The sequence below is a fragment of the Gadus chalcogrammus genome, chromosome 13, assembly GCF_026213295.1.
Source record: "Gadus chalcogrammus isolate NIFS_2021 chromosome 13, NIFS_Gcha_1.0, whole genome shotgun sequence".
NCBI lineage: Eukaryota > Metazoa > Chordata > Actinopteri > Gadiformes > Gadidae > Gadus > Gadus chalcogrammus.
The window spans coordinates 2,236,553-2,258,397 of record NC_079424.1 but is presented as its reverse complement, the minus strand read 5'-3'; the positions used below and the strand labels follow the sequence as shown (position 1 = coordinate 2,258,397).

General features: G+C 49.3%; 1 protein-coding gene across 1 annotated transcript in view; it reads left to right on the top strand.

Annotated features, from left to right (window-relative positions):
- Positions 1-19,655, top strand: part of fbln2 (fibulin 2) — a 27,686-nt gene extending 8,031 nt beyond the window's left edge. The window contains exons 4-12 of the mRNA XM_056606086.1: positions 3,124-3,258; positions 8,901-9,038; positions 9,486-9,629; positions 10,733-10,861; positions 12,150-12,275; positions 13,742-13,858; positions 14,823-14,951; positions 16,662-16,785; positions 19,279-19,655. Coding sequence (XP_056462061.1) covers positions 3,124-3,258; positions 8,901-9,038; positions 9,486-9,629; positions 10,733-10,861; positions 12,150-12,275; positions 13,742-13,858; positions 14,823-14,951; positions 16,662-16,785; positions 19,279-19,639 — 1,403 coding nt within the window. The 3' untranslated portion in view covers positions 19,640-19,655. The remainder of the gene's footprint in view (positions 1-3,123; positions 3,259-8,900; positions 9,039-9,485; positions 9,630-10,732; positions 10,862-12,149; positions 12,276-13,741; positions 13,859-14,822; positions 14,952-16,661; positions 16,786-19,278) is intronic.
- The last annotated feature ends 2,190 nt before the right edge of the window (positions 19,656-21,845 follow it).

Here is a 21,845-nt window from a genome sequence, read left to right as displayed (position 1 = left end):
AACCTTCCAACTCGTTATCCTACAAAACATATCCCAGATCCATTTTACACCGGAATTCTCCTTTAATGCCCCCCTGTCGCGGAGGGCCCAGTTCAGGGAGGTCTCTGGGGTGTCACTGGGGTGTCACTGGGGTGTCACTGGGGTGTCACCGGGGTGGCACGCAGTCTCACTGTGGACCACTGCACCCCGTGTGTGGAATACCAGCCGTCTCACTCTCCTCCATACTCAAGTTGTGCTCTCTTAGATTATTACTTGAGTAATGGTGTTGCTGACTTTATCTGATTACATGTATGTACATGCATACATCTGAATATATATTTAATCTGTCCATTTTATACACAGTCCCATGTATTATGTGGTCCAGCTGACGCTGCGAGGAAATTCCCGGTCGAGCATTTCCCACCCGTTCCACTCGTTGAGTATCTCATGTCCACGACGACCAATCAGGTCGTAGCTTTGACTTCAGCCCCGCCCAGCGAGACAGCGTCCGAGAACGGCCCTCTCATGCAAGGGGACGAGCTGGGGGCCGAGCTGGGACCCCCCCCCAGCCATCCCTCTGGAGGCGTGTCGAGCTTTCAGCTCACAACAACAGATGTCTGGTGGTTCCGGAGAGAGGAGGACACGGGCCTGAGGCTCACCGAGAGGCTCTGGGATGTTGTCGGTCCCTGTGTTGTGCGCGGGATTCACCAGGGGGATTACGTCGCGGTAATCTGAGGCGCTCGTATTCTGTGAAGACGGTTTATGTCGCCTACCGCTCCCAGGATTTCCAGTCACCGCCACACACCCCCTGTTTCTCTTACTTTCTATTCAACTCTAAAGGGATTGTATGGCTGTACATCTGTATACACCTCAGCCAGCGCTTATACTGTCTGCAACACCTTAGGCTTCTCGAAATACCTACTATTTAGTCTTAAAGCAGACACTTTATTCACAAAAAGCACGTTTTTCAAACCTTTTTTTCAAAGTGCCTGTAAAGGCGCTATGGCGTCTTTCTCATGGATGGGGTGGGATATTAGGGAATTGAACCCAGAACCTTTGGCGCTTCCTCCTGTATACCCTAGCCACACCTTGTCCTATCTGTGACCCCACACACTCTCGGCCAATGAGGGACCGACTTTACACAGCTTTTGTCCTTGCATGATCTGCGAGGCGTTACGCAACATGAAGAAAAAGTCAAGGAAAATAAATGACGTCACGGTGGTTCCTCTGAGAATATGTTCTGTGGTTTTCTGGGGAGTATCTTTGTGACAAAATGTCGCCTTTGTCTGTGAATGCAGGGTTATGTTATACCTGCTGTGTGGTTGAGAATCTTCAAAACTCACAAAGTCGAACACCGTGCCTTGTTTTTTCTCCAACCGTGCCCTGAGCCAGCTGACTTAACTCATCAGTCATACATATGCAGAGCTGCACTGATAAGCAATTCCAGATATCTCAAAATCATGGGGTGGACTTTTGCTTTTTAACACCCTGAACCTGGTAAAGAAGAAAAGAAAAGAAAGCGCAGTAAGAGATGGTTTCTCAGGCAGGAGGTGTGCTTGTGGAGCCCCGCACTGGAGCTGTGAGTCTTTGATGACTGCAGTGAAGGTGTTTTTACCTTTCTACTCAGTCCCCCCGCGGGCGCGGAACTTCAAAAGACGAGGGAACATGTGGATGTTCCTTCCCCTCGTTCTTCCATTGCTCTTTCAACGAATGTTGCCCTCGTGCAGATGGCTCTGAGTCCTCCTCTCAGTGCAGCCAACACACCTTGTTTAAGAGGGATATTCAGAGGCGGATAAAAGGCCAATCATGCAGGGAGCTTACCGAGAAAAGTGGGTCTCACTCACACTCATGAATATGCAGACACGCGCATCACACACACAAACACACACTCGCACACGTACCCGCATACACATCGCAACACGCGATCCCACATAAACACACAATTTCACACCTACTCACAAACACATCGGACACATACTCGCAACACACATATAATCACTCTCACATACACACACCCCACAGATATACCAAACACATACACACATTCTCCTACCGTATGTGCAGGCCTCGCTGTGGCGGGTGATAACAGATAACAGAACGAAGCGCGGTGATAAACACCAGCTCTGGAATCCATTGTCTCAGGGCTGGAGTCCACTAATGTTATAAATCAACGCTTGGTGTTTACCCGGCAGGGCTCTGTTTGAACGATAACATTTCTACACGCGTCGGCTTTACGCTTTCCCATTCACAGAGTGGCCATTCGTATCGCAGTCACAGGCGTTTCATTTCGCTTTCAGAGTTTTTCTGAGATCACAGAAGCGGAACAATGAATGACCTAAGTCTGCTATCGCACCAAATCAAACAAGGCTTCATACAATATTCCCCAAACATATTTTCTGCCTTCCGGTATTTTTTTAAATCCAGAATTGGATGAATGCCAGCCTTGTCCGGTGCCATGACATGAAAACAAACTAAAACACACCTGTGTTGCTGAAACTACGATTCCGTAATCTCACACGACCCAGAATGCAACAGTGCGTGCATCAGCCATGCGCCCCCCCCCCCCCCCCCCGCGCGCCCTTATCCCCGCAGCCCTGCTGTAAGAATGGCTTCCTTGTGCCCTTCTTGGCGGCTGTTTATTCGCCTGCACCCATCTGCTGGTGCTGAACAGGGAGCAGACACCCCTGAGGAACGGGGGTGACAGGGGGAGGATGGGGGAGGATGGGGGAGGCAGGGGAGGATGGGGGAGAATGGGGGAGGCAGGGGGTGGACGGGACTGTCGACCTGAATCCTGTAGGGTCTGACTCTGATCCGGCTCGTTAGTCCGTTCACCTCTCTCTTGTTTTTCTTTTCCTCTCTCTTCCTCCTCGCTCTCGTTCCGTCATTGTCTCTCGACCTCCCTAGCGTCCTCTTTCTCGCTCTCTTTCCGTTACTTTTTTTTCTTTCTTTTTCCATCGAATCCTCTCTTTCGCTAATGCTGTTTTTACACGCACACGAACACGAACACACACACACACACACACACACACACACACACACACACACACACACACACACATATGCACGCATGAGCACACACATACTGTAAATACATACTCACACACACACTTCAACACTCATTAAGAGTTCTCTTTTCCCTTCCAGATGTGGACGAGTGTGTGAGCGGCGTGCACAGCTGTGGCGTGGGCGAGCGATGCGTGAACACGGTGGGGTCACATGTGTGCGAGCGCCAGCTTTCCTGCTCGGCTGGCTACCAGTCCCGGAATGGCGTGTGCGAGGGTGAGTGCAGCACGGAGCTACGGCGACTGATGTCATCGACGGCATGCTAACAACAGGGTAACAGCAGGCTAACATCACACCGTGGGGATCCCCAGTGGAACACAGGTTTCCTGTACGTTTTACATGTGCTCTTGCTGTGTGGGATTAGCTGTGAAAGTCAGAGCCTGCAAAATGAGGAATAGTAATATTTGTGTGTGTGCCAGTGCGCTGATATATAGGAGACTGATGTCTACATCCAGCGATATGTTGAATCTATTTGAATTTGTAGCTTATGTTACTGATAGATGGGCCGATATTTTTTGTGCTTTTTCCTTCATAACATTTTCTCCAAAAGCCGCTGTTGTTGAATGCTGAAGAGCAATTCAAATACCGATATGGTATTTTTTCAATAGGGTGGTGTGTGTGTGTGTGTGTGTGTGTGTGTGTGTGTGTGTGTGTGTGTGTGTGTGTGTGTGTGTGTGTGTGTGTGTGTGTGTGTGTGTGTGTGTGTGTGTGTGTGTGTGTGTGCGCGCGTGTGCGGGGGTGGAGGGTTATATACCCCCATCCGTCTAAGTGTCATGGCGCACCACATCAGACAAGGTACTCTAGACATGAATTCAAAGTAAAGACATTAAAGTATTTAAACATACAATCTGTGGCGTCACCAGAGTACAGCCACATCCATCACCTCATTTATTCATGACGGGTCACGACCGACTCAGGAGAGATCAGAACATGTGACCCAGCAGGGGAAAGGAACCGACTCCTGGTGACTGACACTCACGTCTATCTTTGCTTCGTTGTATTTCAAACACTTCCAAACCAAGGTGTGTGACATCACACACACACACACACACACACACACACACACACACACACACACACACACACACACACACACACACACACACACACACACACACACACACACACACACACACACACACACACAGTGATAACGAAGAAGAACAGCAGTATCGTTTAAATACCACGCCCAAAACCAAATCGTCAACAGTTAAAGCAGCTCCAAGTTAGCGAATGTAGAATTAATACTACGACAACCAACTGCTTTTTACTCTTTGACGATTTGGTAATAACATTTAAGTAACATTTAGGTACTTATTCATTAAAACCACATGCCCAAGACAATCCGTCGACAGCAAAAGCAGTTGGTCGTCGAGGTATGTATTGTACATCCGCTCACTTGTTCCAAGTTTGCGTTTTTTCCACGGGAACTTTAAAAGCCGCCGAGCCCCGTATCCTCCCTGATCGTAACACAAGAGGTCTTGTTAAACTCTCAGCGCCATCTGCTGCGTTTCCACATGTGTGTCCACACCAACAGGAACACACTCATTAAGATCACACACACACACACACACACACACACACACACACACACACACACAGAAACACACGCACACACACATCATACACTTACACATACACGCACGCACACACACACACACACACACACACGCACACGCGCACGCACACACACACACACACACACACACACACACACAGAAACACACACAGAAACACACACATACACATCATACACACAGAAACACACACAGAAACACACACATACACATCATACACACACACACACACACACACACACACACACACACACACACACACACACACACACACACACACACACACACACACACACACACACACACACACACACACACACACTAACACACACAAACACAGCCACCAAGCATACTGAGTTTACCAGTGCCAGACTAATTCACCTCATCAGCGCAACAATAACAAGTAAAACACACATTATCGCACTGGACCTCAACACCGGCACACAGATAGATATCCCCCCTCTCAAGTCCACAAAACGAGTTCCGAATTCCAAGGAGGAGAAGGGGGCCTTTCCTGCGACATATTCTCTGAACACTTGCCTAATGAGAGCGCGGTCATTATTCGTATTTCACGTATCGGGTGTACAGCGCACAGTGTGTTCGTGAGTAGCGACGACCTGGTTGACGTCAGGCAGCCAGTTTGCGCCGGAATGCTCATCACACGCTGGCCATCACAGTGAGGCGGCGAGGAATGAATTCATCCAATTAGAGGGGCCCAAGGGATGATAAGGGGACCCTGTTGGCACCAGGGCCAGGATTAGCACCCTATACTCTGGCGAAGAGGGCCAGGGGGTCCTCACTGACCGCAGGGAGACAGGACGTCTCCTCTGAAGGAAAGGGGGACAACTCCTGGTAACTGGGGGATATTCTTTGTCAACCTCCCCTGGATAAATAACAGAGATATAAAACAATATAAGATAAGATTAAGGGGCCGCTCACACTAGGGCCACGGCCCCGTGCCCGAGCTCATTCGCATACTAAAGTCTAGAACGTTTGGCTAGTGTGACCACGCCATCCGTATTCCAGCACGGAACAGCCCCTTGGCCACGGCACACTTGGAAGAGGTGTGCCGTGGCCAAAGTACAGAAGCTAATGAGAGGATACGCAACGTGAGCTGGATGATGTAGTCTTTGCGCGACCCTTCTTTCTTTATAGGTCCATGCCCTTCTTCCCCACAACATTCATTTTAAACAATGGCGGCAAGCGGTTCACGAGTAGGTTAACGTTGGTGCGATAGTGAAGTCGAGTGTTTACTTGAAATTTGGGCCGACAACAGCATTCACGTTTTTGTTCTCCATTGTTGTTATGGCGGGGTGGACGCTTGGTGATGACGTATTTATCGTATTATGACGTGATAACATATGTATGAAGGAGCAATCGTGCCCAGGCCACGGCCTTTGGGAGCAATGTGACCACGGGCCAGCGGGGGGAGTGGGGAGGGGGGGAATCGTGCTGAATCTTCCTGCAGCACAGAACAGGCAAACGGCCCTAGTGTGAGTGGCCCCCTTAGTGAGACGAACTTGATTTATCTGAGATTGGAAATGACTCGAGGTGTGACAGCTGAAGTACAGCAGCCCAACCCATTCACAAATGCGTCTTAGTCTGGAGCCTCTCAGGTCATTCAAGAGGTTTTACCCACAGGCATAGAATGCCTCTTGATGTGATTGGATAGACCAACAGCCAATCAGAGCAACACAAGGTTTGACTCAGCTCTGAGAGCTGCGTTGGTAAATTCAACTTTTACCAAATATTTCGTGCAACAATCACATCTTTTCTTCTCCACACTAGCTCTGGGTGCGGTTGTTAAATCTAATTTAAGGGAAATTACACCGTCCAGATCTTTTAATACCGTCGCGGTCGCGGATTAACAGAATGTTCCAGATCAGCACCAGCCATCTTGGTTATCTAGTGGGTTATCAAACCCGCCCGATATTAGATAAACGGCTGTGATTTGGGCAGACCGCGGGCAGGTCTGCTGGAAATGGGTCTGAGCAGGAGGGGGCCCGACCATCTGCCAGAGCAAACAAAACAGGGGCTTGCAGATTCGTCTGCTTCCCAGGCTCGAAGTAGCAGACATTAATAAGGCTTACAAAGGGATACAAAATGGAAATGAGAATAACGACGACAAACAATATACAGAGAACACATCTGTGTCCACAATAGGCAGTGAGGGTACCTTCCCACACGTGGTTCCATAGCTACGATCCTCAAGTCTTAGAGAAGATTAAGTCCCGTTTTTTTTTTTTTATTTGCTTGTTTTGCTGATTTCTTACCGCCTGCCTGCGTGGCATCCACAGTCTGCCGACAGCGTTCGACTCCAGACGCCCACTTTGACTGTCAACAGCAATATTGTGCTCCCTTCAAACACCTGGAACTTCAGTTGGGCTTGCGTGCACAAAAAACATCAACGTCGTTAGGTGCTTAATACTAATTTATTCTGAGCTGGAACTTCCAGGTAGGACTGGTCCCCAGAGGAAACCATCTGGATTCATTAATTAGCACGACACCGCGCCAGAAAAGATGAGGGGAGCTGGCTGGCTGAACGGGGGAGCCAGCCAAATCGTGTTCCCTCACTCTCCCCATGAGCGGCTGTGTTTTGCACCATTTGTTTCAATATGGCAGGAAGGGCCGTAAACTTATCCCGCTGATGTTGAGATACTGCGGTGTTGTGTGAGCGTGAGGGCTGAACGATGCATCCAATTCAAACCGACATTGCATCGTCATGGAACGCGATTAGCAAATCGCTAAAGGCTGCCATTTTTTTTTCGATTTTTTGGGGGGATTTTTGTTTTGTTTTTGGGGATTTGTTACTGTTACTGACTGGAGATCAGTAGGATTCGTATTTATTCTTCCTTTACAATTCAATAGTTAAATAAACATGTGATAATATCAATTCATGCTTCAATTCATCTCAACACATAGGCCTGGTCTGAAGGAAAGTACACTTTATTTGTCAACTGCTTCCAATGTTGTGTTGGTCATAGTATAGAATGATTTATTGCTTCGTTATTGAATAATACAGAACGTAAAGAACTTTAAAAAGAGTTGTGTGTGGTCGAAATAATCACAATTCGATAATTTCCCCAAATCTTCCAGCCCTAGTGAGCGTATGTCAACGAACGCCAGAGGATATATAACTCAAATCACACAGGTGTCATTGTGTTGAAATGGTGTGCGTTGCAACATGTGTTTGATTCTTGTAACCAATAAATCAATAACCACAATGCATTCTGCAAAGCATTGGGGTCAAGTTAGTGAACAATGCTACAATGCTACATACAAGGGTTTTTATTCAATGTTTAATGATTTTCTTTACTAAATCATGAGAGGCAAGGGATGCTGTGAATAGTGCTCTGAAGAACCCACATCACATCCTTGCAACATGAACAATGTAGGGAAGTCTCAACGGATGGAGTTTGGATCTGGATCATGAAGGCACTGTTTAGCAGATTACCTCGCAAGGCTAGAAAGCAAATTACTACCCTGAAAGCAAACCGAAGTCGGGAGTGTTGGGCAGCGAACTGCGCTCTCTCCGCTGACAGTAATTGAACGGGAAAATCTCAAATGAAGACTTCTGCTAGCGCAGTGCGCTACAAATCTCTCAGGAGCTAATAAAGCATGCAGAACTGAGTGCCGCCGTTGAGAAATATAAAACAAAAGAAGAGAGGAACCATCAAAACACGTCTATCCCTCAATGGGCCCTTATTACTGTCATTAAAAAAAAGTTCTGCTCAATTGTCCTTTCTAAAAGTTATGTGATATTTGAGAGGAACGTTTTAATTCTTATAGTGTTATGTTTCTGCATAGCATCCCCATGATAGCATCAGGTGCGCAGTTTCTAATCTTGTGCCACAGTGCCACCTACGGGCCGGATGTTGCCATTTCAAGCAGAGGGGGTGCGCTCATATTCATAATGCAGTTGGCAGTGGTTTATCCTTTGACTGGACGAACTGGAATGTAACATTGGCATGACTCAGCCCTTTTCGATACACACACACATACACTCACACACACACACACACACGTTTGTGTGTGTGTGTGTGTGTGTGTGTGTGTGTGTGTGTATGTAAGTGAAAATGTGTGTATATGTTTCTGTGTGTGTGTGTCTGTAGGTGTATGTGTATGTGTGTCTGTTTGTGTGGGTGTGTGTGTTTATGCACGCGTGCTTGTGTGTGTGTCTGTGTGCGTACGTTTTGTGTGTGTGTGTATGTTTGCAGTGACGGGGGCATTGATGTTTCATGTTGGTCGTAACAACATGAAGAAACGCTCTTCCTCCCTCAGACATCGACGAGTGCATGGTGCGGACCCATAACTGCGGTGCCGGGCTGGTGTGTAAGAACACAGATGGGTCGTTTGTGTGCGGCCCCAAACAGAAGTGTCTGACCGGCTTCAAGCTGGACTCGCACGGGAACTGCATCGGTAAAGGACGCCCCCGGTCAGCCCAGACCGGCCACTACACGATACACACACGATACACACATCCCACACAGACACACTAACACAAACACAGGGGTGGTTTATGAATGGAGTAAATAGACCACCAGCAGAGAGGAGGGATACATCTCTGTGTGTGTATATATATACTGTATATGTATCTGTCAGTCAGGATTACACTGTATGTATGTTGTGTCAGTTCTCTGACCCCCCACACACGCTACACAGTGGGGGGGCTTCACAGCCATGAGTACGGTTTACCCTGGAGGTAAACTGTGACTTACAGTTTCTCCCCTATGACTGTGTGTGTGTGTGTGTGTGTGTGTGTGTGTGTGTGTGTGTGTGTGTGTGTGTGTGTGTGTGTGTGTGTGTGTGTGTGTGTGTGTGTGTGTGTGTGTGTGTGTGTGTGTGTGTGTGTGTGTGTTCTCTCAGACATCAACGAGTGCAGCTCCCTGTCGGAGACGTGTAGCCCCGGGTTCAAGTGCATCAACACGGTGGGCTCCTACACCTGCCAGCGCCAGGTCATCCAGTGTTCCCAGGGCTACCAGTCCGGGCCTGATGGGACCAGGTGCATCGGTGAGATGGGGACAGCAGGGACCCCCAAACACACCTCACCGCACACCACCACACCTCACCATCACTCTGCTGCCCGCTTGATAAACACATCACGACGCCTCACAGTCACTCCGCTGCCCGTAGGATACACGCATCAACACACGTCCACACACACCAAACACACGTCAACACACATCAACACACATCAACACACACCAAACACACGTCAACACACACCAAACACACGTCAACACACATCAACACACGTCCACAGACATCAACACACGTCCACACACATCAACACACATCACCACACATCATCACCACACATCATCAACGCACATCAACACACAACAACACACATCAACACACACCAACACACCTCAACACACACCAACACACGTCAACACACATCAACACACATCAACACACATCACCACACATCAACACACATCACCACACATCAACACGCACCACAACACATCAACACACATCACGTTCAAGTGTATTCTCGAAACAACAAATGTCCGATTCCCTCAGTGATCTGCTGATGAACTACTTCCGAGAGATGATGTCTCATCTAATATTTTGACACGTTTGTGTGTGCATGTGTGTGTGTGTACACCATATGCCTACCTGTGTGTTTGTTGGAGCATAACAACCAAACACAAGTAGAGCTTTGCACCGGCTGATATTAACAGCTTTGGCTGCGGGCGCCCCTTCTGTCCTCTGTGTGTTTGTGTGTGTGTGTGTGTGTGTGTGTGTGTGTGTGTGTGTGTGTGTGTGTGTGTGTGTGTGTGTGTGTGTGTGTGTGTGTGTGTGTGTGTGTGTGTGTGTGTGTGTGTGTGTGTGTGTGTGTGTGTGTACATGTGTGTCTCTGTGTTTTTGTCGTGTGTGTGTGTCTATGTTGTCTTTGTGTGTGTGTGTGTGTGTGTGTGTGTGTGTGTGTGTGTGTGTGTGTGTGTGTGTGTGTGTGTGTGTGTGTGTGTGTGTGTGTGTGTGTGTGTGTGTGTGTGTGTGTCTATGCCATGTGTGTGTGTGTGTGTGTGTCTCTGTGTGTGTCTGTGTGTGTGTCTGTGTGTGTGTGTGTGTGTGTGTGTGCGTGTGCGTGTGCGTGTGTGTAGATGTGGATGAGTGTCTGATGGGCACCTACCGATGTGGAACGGGACAGATCTGTCACAACCTGCCTGGCAGCTACCGCTGTGACTGTGGGGCTGGCTACCAGTTCGACACCGTCCGCAAGGTCTGCAACGGTACGTACTCTGGGGGTGAGGGGGGGGGAACAGTTTGACACCGGCCGGGGAGGGGGGGGTGTTGGTGAGCATGGTGGTGGTGATGAGGGTTATGTAATAATGTAGTTTGAAGGAGAAGGTGAGTGTGCTGGTGCTTTGATGAGGGTGGAAGTGAGGATATACAGGTGAAGTGGTGGGGGGGGGGGGGGGGGTGGGGGGGTGAAGTAGGTGGGGGTGGTGATGATACTGGTGGAGGTGATAATATAGGTGGGGGTATTGATGATGCATCCGCATTTGTGTGTGAGTGGGTGTCAGGAAACACGCTGGCCCTTCTCACCGCCGGGCTGGTACCCCAACATCAGACTCCCTCCACACTCTGCATACCAATGGAGGCTGGCTACCTGCCCCCCCTCCCTGTCATCCTCTCTATCGCCTCCGCGTAAGCCGCAGTTTAGCCCATTTATAATTTAGTTAGGGGATGCGCTCTCACCCAAAGTGACTCAGCGGTAATAAAGATGGACAGAGATACCGACCCGGAATACAGATCCAGCTATTATCAGCGAGCAGGCCTTCAGCTCGGCGGGGCTGATTGGGACTGAACCAAATGGCTTTTGGCTCTGCCAAGGACGCCTCCGCCACTAAGCTGTCAAGCCCCAGCCATGACCTCCCCCCCCTACCCCATCACCACCACAGCCACCTCCTCCACCACTGTCCCCACCACCGCCACCATCCACACCATCCATCCTTCCTATTTACACCGTCAGCATTATCACCACCGATACCACCTTCGCAAGCAGCACCTCCCCCCTCCACCCTGCAATCACATCCTCCTACACCACCTTCAACACCTCCTTTACCAGCACTGCCCCCGTTCACACCTCCATCACTCCTACTTATAGCGTCAGCATTATCACCACCAATACCACCTCCTACACCACCTGCACCACCTCCGTCACCACCGCTATCAGCCCCTAGCCCTTCATCCACCTTCACCGCATCGTCAATCACCCTCCAAAAAAACAACCCCCACCTCCACCTCCACCCACCCTAAACCTCCACAACATCAACCTCAACCTCCACCCACCCTAACCTCCACAACATCAACTTCCACCCACCCTAAACCTCCACAACATCAACCTCCACCTCCACCACCTCCACCCACCCTAAACCTCCACAACATCAACCTCCTCCTCCACCTCCTCCACCCACCCTAAGCTCCACAACATCAACCTCCACCCACCCTAAACCTCCACAACATCAGCCTCCTCCTCCACCACCTCCACCCACTCTGCGCCCTGTGTTTGGTCAGATGTGAACGAGTGCTGGCGCTACCCGGGCCGGCTGTGCTCCCAGACCTGTGACAACACCCCGGGTTCCTACCAGTGCTCCTGCACCGCCGGATTCGCCCTGGCCTTCGACGGCAAGAACTGTGACGGTAGGACCGCGACACAAGCCCCGCTCAGCTCACTGACACACAGGTGGTCCTCAGCTCAGTGTAGAACCAATCAAGAACTGTGAAGGAAGAACTGCAACACAATCCCTCTCAGCTCAACGTCCACACAGCCAAGCCTACTGGACCTTTCCTCAGCTCAGTTCAGGACCAATGAAGACCGACCAGAACAGTAGGAGACGGCTTATAGAGACTCGGTACATAGAGACATGACACACAGGTGGAAATGTGTAAAGTGCCCTGCGTATGTAAATATGTTAAAGGGGTTTATTGTACGTATAGCAGCGGGGAAGGAGTGGGATGTTTGAGTGGATACGAACATCTATAGATCATTTTAGATTTAAAGCTCTTACGTAATATCACATTTACTAGGGTCGATCAGCAGACACCTTTATCCAAAAAGATGGTGTCATTATGGAGCAGGAAGGGCATCTGGGCAACCAGTACAGCAGTCAGACAGACAGGCAGAGAGACTGAAAGACAGGCGGCAGACATATAGAGAGACAGGGGGGAGGCCAAGCAGACAGACAGACAGCAGGATGGACACTGACATACAGACAGACAGACAGACGGACAGACAAAGAGATGGACACAGAGACAAACAAACTGACAGACAGGCAGACATAGAGACATAGAGACATAGAGACAGACGGACAGACGGACAGACAGACAGACAGACAGACAGACAGACAGACAGAAAAGGAGATGGACACAAGGACAAACAGACAGACAGGCAGACAGACACAAATATGGACACAGAGACAGACAGACAGACGGACAGACAGCAAGCCAGGCAGCCAGACATGGAAAGGGTAGAGGACCATTATGAGGAAAGTGTAGCTGAGCCAAACCCGTTATTGGTGACATTTTATTTGGGGAGTCCAATTTGTTCCCGGTCTCGGGGGAGTTATACAGTAACAGCTTCTCAGCCTCAGCTGCGCTCCGTCGTCGGTACATCAGACTCACAACAAGAAAGTTGAACCCACGCACACGCACGCACACACACACACACACTGTTTTATTCAAAGCCTCCATAGAGCTGGTGTTCTCTGTGATGACGAGGCTTTGATTCAGTGTTGCTAACCGTGTGTGTGTGTGTGTGTGTGTGTGTGTGTGTGTGTGTGTGTGTGTGTGTGTGTGTGTGTGTGTGTGTGTGTGTGTGTGTGTGTGTGTGTGTGTGTGTGCTTGCGTAGGTGGATGATAAATGAGGCTAAACAAAGTGGGAGTGTAGCTTAAAGGTTCTTGTTTCTTTAAGAAGCGATAAACAACGTATTTGTCTTCTCTTTCCTGTGTGTGTGTGTGTGTGTGTGTGTGTGTGTGTGTGTGTGTGTGTGTGTGTGTGTGTGTGTGTGTGTGTGTGTGTGTGTGTGTGTGTGTGTGTGTGTGTGTGTGTGTGTTTGTGTGTGTGTGGGGGTGTGGGTGTGTGTGTGTGTGTATGTGTCCATGCACAGACCTGAATGAATGCGACTCTAACCCGTGCAGCCAGGAGTGTGCAAACATCTACGGATCGTACCAATGCTACTGCCGCCAGGGCTTCTACCTGAAGGAGGACGGGCACACCTGCGAAGGTGAGATGGTTCAGTCAGGACCTTACCCGCGAGGTGTTGAGATGGTTCGGTCCGGACCTCACCCATGAGGATGAGATGGTTCGGTCCAATCCTCACCCTTGAAGATGAGATGGTTCGGTCCGGACCTCAACCGCAAGGGTGAGATGGTTCAGTCCGGACCTTACCTGCGAGGGTGAGATGGTTCAGTCCGGACCTTACCTGCGAGGGTAAGATGGTTCAGTCCGGACCTCACCAACAAGGTTAAGATGGTTCGGTCCAGACCTCACCCGCAGGGTGAGATGGTTCGGTCCAGACCTCACCGGCGGGGCTGAGATGGTTCAGTCCGAACCTCACCCAGGAGGGTGAGATTGAATCTGGGTGAAGATATTTTTTACTGGATGTGTTTCCAGTGTATTCAGAAACAAACTGACATTTTTAAGAAGCTATTTGTTAATGGAATGGAAAATCTTTGGGGAATAAAAACGAGTCGATTCTATTCGGGGTAGTGGGTTGATGGATTTCAGCTCTGAAGCAATTTGCTACAGTCAGATCGATGGCACCCTTGTCATCAAGCCAAGTTTGCATGTTTTTAACAACAATCGTGTCTGATCCTTTGTGACTGGTTGCTTTTACACACAGACACACACACACACACACACACACACACACACACACACAAGAAATATAAATAATAATATACAAACATCTACACATAGTGGATTATATGACTAACAATGAAATGCTTTGTGTGTGTGTCTGTGTGTGTGTGCGTGTGCGTGTGCGTGCGTGCGTGCGTGCGTGCGTGCGTGCGTGCGTGCGTGCGTGCCTGTGTGTGTGTGTGTGCTTGCATGTGCGTGCGTGCGTGCGTGCGTGTGCGTGCGTGCGTGTGTGTGTGCGTCCGTGCGTGTGTGTGTGCGTCCGTGTGCGTGCGTGCGTGCGTGTGCGTGCGCGCGTGTGTGTGTGCGTGTGTGTGTTTCTCCGGTAGACATTGACGAGTGCTCCCAGAGCATTGGGAACATGTGTGCGTTTGAGTGCGTCAACGTCCCGGGGAGCTACCAGTGTGCCTGTCCCACCACGGGGTACACCATGGCCGCCAACAGACACACCTGCAGAGGTGAGGAGCCTGGACCCCCACGCCTCCTACCGCCTACCTCCTACCGCCTACCTCCTACCTCCTAACCACCTCCTACCTCCTACCTCCTCACCACCTCCTACCTCCTACCTCCTAACTCCTAGCCACCTCCTACCTCCTCACCACCTCCTACCTCCTACCTCCTAACTCCTAACCACCTCCTACCTCCTACCTCCTCACCACCTCCTACCTCACCACCTCCTACCTCCTAACCACCTCCTACCTCCTACCTCCTCACCACCTCCTACCTCCTACCTCCTACCTCCTCACCACCTCCTACCTCCTAACCACCTCCTAACCACCTCCTACCTCCTAACTCCTAACCACCTCCTACCTCCTAACCACCTCCTACCTCCTACCTCCTCACCACCTCCTACCTCCTACCTCCTCACCACCTCCTACCTCACCACCTCCTACCTCCTACCTCCTCACCACCTCCTACCTCCTAACCACCTCCTACCTCACCACCTCCTACCTCCTACCTCCTCACCACCTCCTACCTCCTAATCACCTCCTACCTCCTACCTCCTCACCACCTCCTACATCCTACCTCCTCACCACCTCCTACCTCCTCACCACCTCCTACCTCCTAACTCCTAACCACCTCCTACCTCCTACCTCCTCACCACCTCCTACCTCCTAACCACCTCCTACCTCCTAACTCCTAACCACCTCCTACCTCCTACCTCCTCACCACCTCCTACCTCCTCACCACCTCCTACCTCCTAACTCCTAACCACCTCCTACCTCCTACCTCCTCACCACCTCCTACCTCCTAACCACCTCCTACCTCCTAACTCCTAACCACCTCCTACCTCCTAACCACCTCCTACCTCCTACCTCCTCACCACCTCCTACCTCCTACCTCCTCACCACCTCCTACATCCTACCTCCTCACCACCTCCTACCTCACCACCTCCTACCTCCTACCTCCTCACCACCTCCTACCTCCTCACCACCTCCTACCTCCTAACTCCTAACCACCTCCTACCTCCTACCTCCTCACCACCTCCTACCTCCTAACCACCTCCTACCTCCTACCTCCTCACCACCTCCTACATCCTACCTCCTCACCACCTCCTACCTCACCACCTCCTACCTCCTACCTCCTCACCACCTCCTACCTCCTAACCACCTCCTACCTCCTACCTCCTAACCTCCTACGACACCATTCCCTTCCTCAGCGTCTGAAGTCTATTGCAGGCGTTAGTTTGTATTTCTTAGTAGGAAATGTACAACAAGATTATGAACACATGACACCACGTGTCATGATTATGAACACATGATGACACCATCCATGCGTGTCATGATTATGAACACATGACACCATCCATGCGAGTCATGATTATGAACACATGACACCATCCATGCGTGTCATGTGAGTCTGTGTGTATCCGAGCACGTTGATGCAGTCTACCTCATTTGGTCGTCACATTGCCCGGGCTAGGTTGGGGCAACTCACGATAATAAATGATCCACGCTCATAATAACATGATCCATCGTTTGTTTGGCTGTGGCAGGGCAGATCGTTCGGAGAAATAATCAAAAACATGTTTTTTTTCAGTGTCGTCTCAACGGTGGGTAATTAGTGTTTGATGGATGGCATACGGAAACCGTTGCCGCAGTTCATGTGTAGACTAATGAGCAGCGCCTGAAGCCATGTCATCACACCTCATCATCTCCCCCACACAGATATTGATGAGTGCACCACCGGCGCCCACAACTGTTCTGGGGATCAGAGATGCTACAACATCCAGGGGAGCTATCGCTGCCTCTCCTTCACCTGCCCGCCCAACTACAAGAAGGCATCTGACACGTGAGTCGGCGCCCTCTGACCCCCAGGGGGCATGCCCCCTTCCCTTGGATTGACCCTGTCGTGGTTTTACTTTGTCAGGCTTCTGTTTTAGTCGTTTTGGGAGAGGCCTTTATGCTGGACAACTTGTAAGGGATTCAACTCACCTTAACGTCAGTAAGGAGTAGGCGGTGGACTGAGAGTCAATTTAAATACTGTTGAGATTAATGTTTTTAAGGGGCAGTTAGGGGTTAGACAGTGAATTGAAATACATTTCATTAAGGAGCAGGTAGGGGTTAGTTAGACAGTGAATTTAAATACATTTCATCAAGGAGCGGGTAGGGGTTAGACAGTGAATTTAAATACATTTCATTAAGGAGCAGGTAGGGGTTAGACAGTGAATTTAAATACATTTCATCAAGGAGCGGGTAGGGGTTAGACAGTGAATTTAAATAAATTTCATTAAGGAGCAGGTAGGGGTTAGACAGTGAATTTAAATACATTTCATCAAGGAGCGGGTAGGGGTTAGACAGTGAATTTAAATAAATGTCATTAAGGAGCAGGTAGAGGTAAGGTATCTTACATGAATGCAAAGGGTTAACTGTGGATTCACTTAGAGTCAGTTATTCTTAAGTAGGGGGCTCTTGACGAAGTTGATGGAGCGTTTCATTCGTACATTTTACATTGATTAATAAATCCATTGTTACTTTCTCTCTCCCTATAATCCTGCCTGACTCCCCACCCTCACAACGCTACATGCATGGGAACATGTTAGCTTATAAGGAACTTGTGGCCATGCTTCATTGAAGGGGCCCCTTCACCACGCCTTACACCGTCCCAGTTGGGTAATGATCTGCGAGACAGGAGGATGATTGGCCTGAACTGAACATCGTTCAAATTGATAAGCACTTCGGCTCTCCCTGTTCAGTTTAATGGGCGTGTGACAGCGTTTCTCTACTGTCGTAAGTCATTTGAGAGACAATGCTAGAGAGAGAGACAGAGACTGAGAGAGAGAGAGGGAGAGTGAGAGGGAGAGAGATAGGACATATATCCATCCACTGTAGAGACTAATGGCAGCTTTCGACCGAGTTCCAAATCTTTATGATCACATTGGATCTCGGACAGACAGGGCCTTGATTGTTGCGCTAGATGATCGGATTTGAGCGGATTTGGTTTGTTGGTTTTCATCCTTTGCTGAATTTAGGAAACGCAAAGTAAAACCCACTATGTGGAGGGCAGCCTGGTTATTCTGGCATATGCAGGGTTTACCAAAAGTCTTCCGAAGACAAACAGGTTTCCACCTCTCCGTCTGTTTTTCTTCACTACTTACTACTTTGTTTTCATCCAGTATTATCCAAAGCGACTTCGAATGATCAGGGGGAAAAAAGCCATTAAGGAGCAGGTAGGGGTTAGGGCCTGTCACTCAGCGATGCCTGCAAACCGAGTCCCTTCTGCTGGTAGTGAGGCACGGTGAGCACCACCACACTACCTACCCCTTTGATGGGAATCAATGTATTGAGGACAAACAGCTATTCTACAGCACGGGCGACACAAAGGCACAGAGGCTGACTCAAAAGCAACTGTACACTTATTTTAATATAAGTCCCATGAAGACTCGTTCACCAATAAACACGAATAAAGATTTATTTTGAATGATAACATAAGAGAGAATATTTTGCATGATGAATCATTGGCGTCACGGATCCAGGGCGACGTGTGGACTCGGCATATCCTGCCTGGACTAGCAGGGGCGGGGCCTTCCCCTGGACCGGTACACTGGGGCAGACCTGGTGGTGGTGGGGTGGAAGGGGGAGCATTGAACGAAATACCTAAGCAGCAAAGAACATAGGTTAGACTACTCTTTATAAAGCAGGTGTAGGCAGGTGATCGGTGATTGGCAAACTGGCGCGTGTGAGTTGAGTCCTCCTGGTAGAACTTGCGCTAAAGCTTAGAAATATTTTAGGCAGTAGCTCAGGTGGTGGAGCGGGTTAACTTGTAACCGAAAGGTTGCTAGTTTGATCCCCGGCTCCTTCTAGCTGAGTGTCAAGGTGTCCCTGAGCTAGACATCTAACCCTCACCCTAACTGGGGTTAGGTGTCGCCTTGCGTGGTTGACTTTGTCGTCGGTGTTTGAGTGTGAACTGAGCCCCGGCGGCTCACCAGGTAGAGCGCGCAGTGGCGAACTTAGGCCTTTGGGGGCTCCAGGCGAAGAGTGATTTGGGGGCCCCTGCATAGTAGTACAGCCCGCCTCTGAGAGCGCGTACCATGAAGGCACAGTCCTGATCGCAGCAACCCGGGTTCGATTCCTGCCCGTGGTCCTTTGTTGCGTGTCGTCCGCTCTATCTCACATATCTTCCTGTCTATCTTACTCCAGCATAAAAATGCTAAAATAAATCTTCAGGTTGCTTTGGATAAAAGCGTCCGGTGAATGCCCTGATTATAATGTAATGTAAATGCGTTTCCAACGTGTGCCTCGGTTGACGATGCTTTCCCCCGCCACCACCCTCTGCGTCTCCCAGGCGCTGCGAGAAGCTGGGTTGCCCGGGCAACGCGCCGGAGTGCCTGAAACTCCCGCTGCGCATCACCTACTACCAGCTCAACTTCCAGACCGACATCCTGACGCCGGCGCAGATCTTCCGCATTAGCCCGTCGCCCGCCTACGCCGGCGACCAAGTGTCCATGGCCGTCACCCGCGGCAACGAGGAGGGCTACTTCAGCACGCGCAAGCTCAACGGCTTCACGGGCGCCGTGTACCTGCAGCGGCAGGTGCGCGAGGCCAAGGACTTCCTGGTGGACGTGGAGATGAAGCTCCTCAGACAGGGCAGCATGACGTCCTTCGTGGCCAGGATACACGTCTTCATCACGGCCAGCACCCTGTGAGCTCTGAGCACAGGGGGGGGGGGGGGCTCTTCCTCGTGGATGTACGGGGTCTTCATCTTGGCCGGAACCTCCGCGAGCAGGAGGAGGATTTGTCCACGGGGGGGGAGGGGGGGACAGACGGATGGACGGACTGATGGACAGACAGAGAGACTGAATGGCAGTGGTCCTCAACTGCCGTGTTTTGTGGTAGGATTTCAGACTTCACTCGTACTCGCACTAGTCAACATTATCCGACGGTTTGCGTCGAATCCATATCACCAAAGAAATCGTTGTTGCTGTTTTTGTTACTGTTTGTTTTTCCGAGGCTTGGCCATACTTTACACGTCTATTTTGGCATGCGATGAACCACATATATCGACAGCCTAGGCCGCGGTTGTATTTTAGCTGATTATTTAAGGAAAACCTCACCAAAAGTTAAAATGACTATTATTTAATGATTTTATTGAAACTTAAATGAATGTATTGCTCTACTGCTTAATTTTATCCGTCTATAACTTTCATACATTTTCTTGAATAATTACCGTGTAAGAATTTAGCCAATCTCTCAATATTTCACCTCCCATTGAAACGCTACGTTAAAACGTTAAAGCTAGGGTAGGCAATCTGAAGAAACAGGCCAGAGTAGGCTACATTTTTAAAGTCACCAATAGAAAACGTCCAACCCTTCCCCTTCAACCAATCACGTGACATGCCGGCTTTCTTTAGCATAGGTCTGCCTAGCTCTGTGCAAGACTTATGAAGGCAGGTAGACTGACAGGTCGGTCGTCCAATCATTGGCCTAACATAGGCGCAAAAAAAGCTTCCAACATGAATTGCCTACGCTAGCTTTCAAAATCATTTACAAAAGTCTGGAAAGGTTAAGAAATACCACAAATGGGGCACTTTTTGAAATTCAATTTTGCTGTTTACTCAAACTGTGGTTAATGTGTTCACTGTAGCGCATCTTTATAATAGGCTTATTTGTGTGATGTAAATATTGTTTCACAGACTTGATAAACACCGAGTTGGGTTGAGACGTGTGACCTTGCAGAGGGGTATTTTACCACCCTGTGTTTGGTGGATTCTGACACCTGGCATCATCTCAAATTCTTAAACCTTTTTACGGAACTGGAAAAAAAATATGCGTTATTCACTTGTATTTAACTCAGGGTATGAACATTTAAATATTCTGCACACCTGAGACATATCTCCATGTTGTGGCCATTCCAGTTATTCCTCTCAATTACTATTTCCAGAAGCCAAGTGGATTGTGTTTGAAGAACAAATACCATGATTGAGTGTTTATTTTTATTTCACCAATAAAGCTGCACATCATCTTCCAGCCACTTGGGTGTGTAGTATATCCGGACATAATCCTTTATGTCCACATCATCAATTACCTTAATACGCTCGTGTCACCGATCACACCGCCTCTCTTCTCGGCGTTCAAATAAATAATTGTTGGTGAACACCGCCATCTAGTGTTGAGAGCATGCAATGCATTATGTCTCTTAACATTACACGTTGCGAGAAATGATCACGTTATTAGACCTGTAGTAACTGATGCGTGTGCTTATATAAATTAGGGAGATGCAGACTGACTTTAGAGGGCAGCACATGCTGATGCTGATCCGCAGCCCTGGAATGTGGATGGAGGAATGTTGTGACTTGCACAACACGCGTATTGCGTAACACGTGCTGCAGCATATGCACATGCAGTACTGCGCAGGTTTTCCATTCTCTCAAGAGATCGTCTGGGGCACATCATCACGCATGAACATGTTGGCCTCGCACTGATGAAGAACTTTGACTAATAACTACTTTAACAACGTAGCCTACAACTGTACAAGCCCTCAGTTGCTTCACGGTTTTATTGTTGATTTTATTGTAGATTGTGATATTGTGCAGCTATATGGAATGTGAATGTACAGAGTTATGTAAGATTTTTTTTTTTTTTTACAGATTGCTTTTTAAAGGGCCCTTATTTTACCACCAGGTGTGATTAGCAATTACAAGCCGTTTCAATACCAGATGCATGATGGGTACCAGGCTAACCAGCGGACTGGAACTAATGGTCGGCTCCCCCAGTCCCATGCGCGATGTCACCAAGTAACAGGGCAGGGCCGATTTTGATACGGCTTCTCATGGCCAATCACTCCCTTTAGGGTGTCATACCTCATACCACGGTTCTAACCCTAACCCCACACATCGACAACAGCAGCTCTGG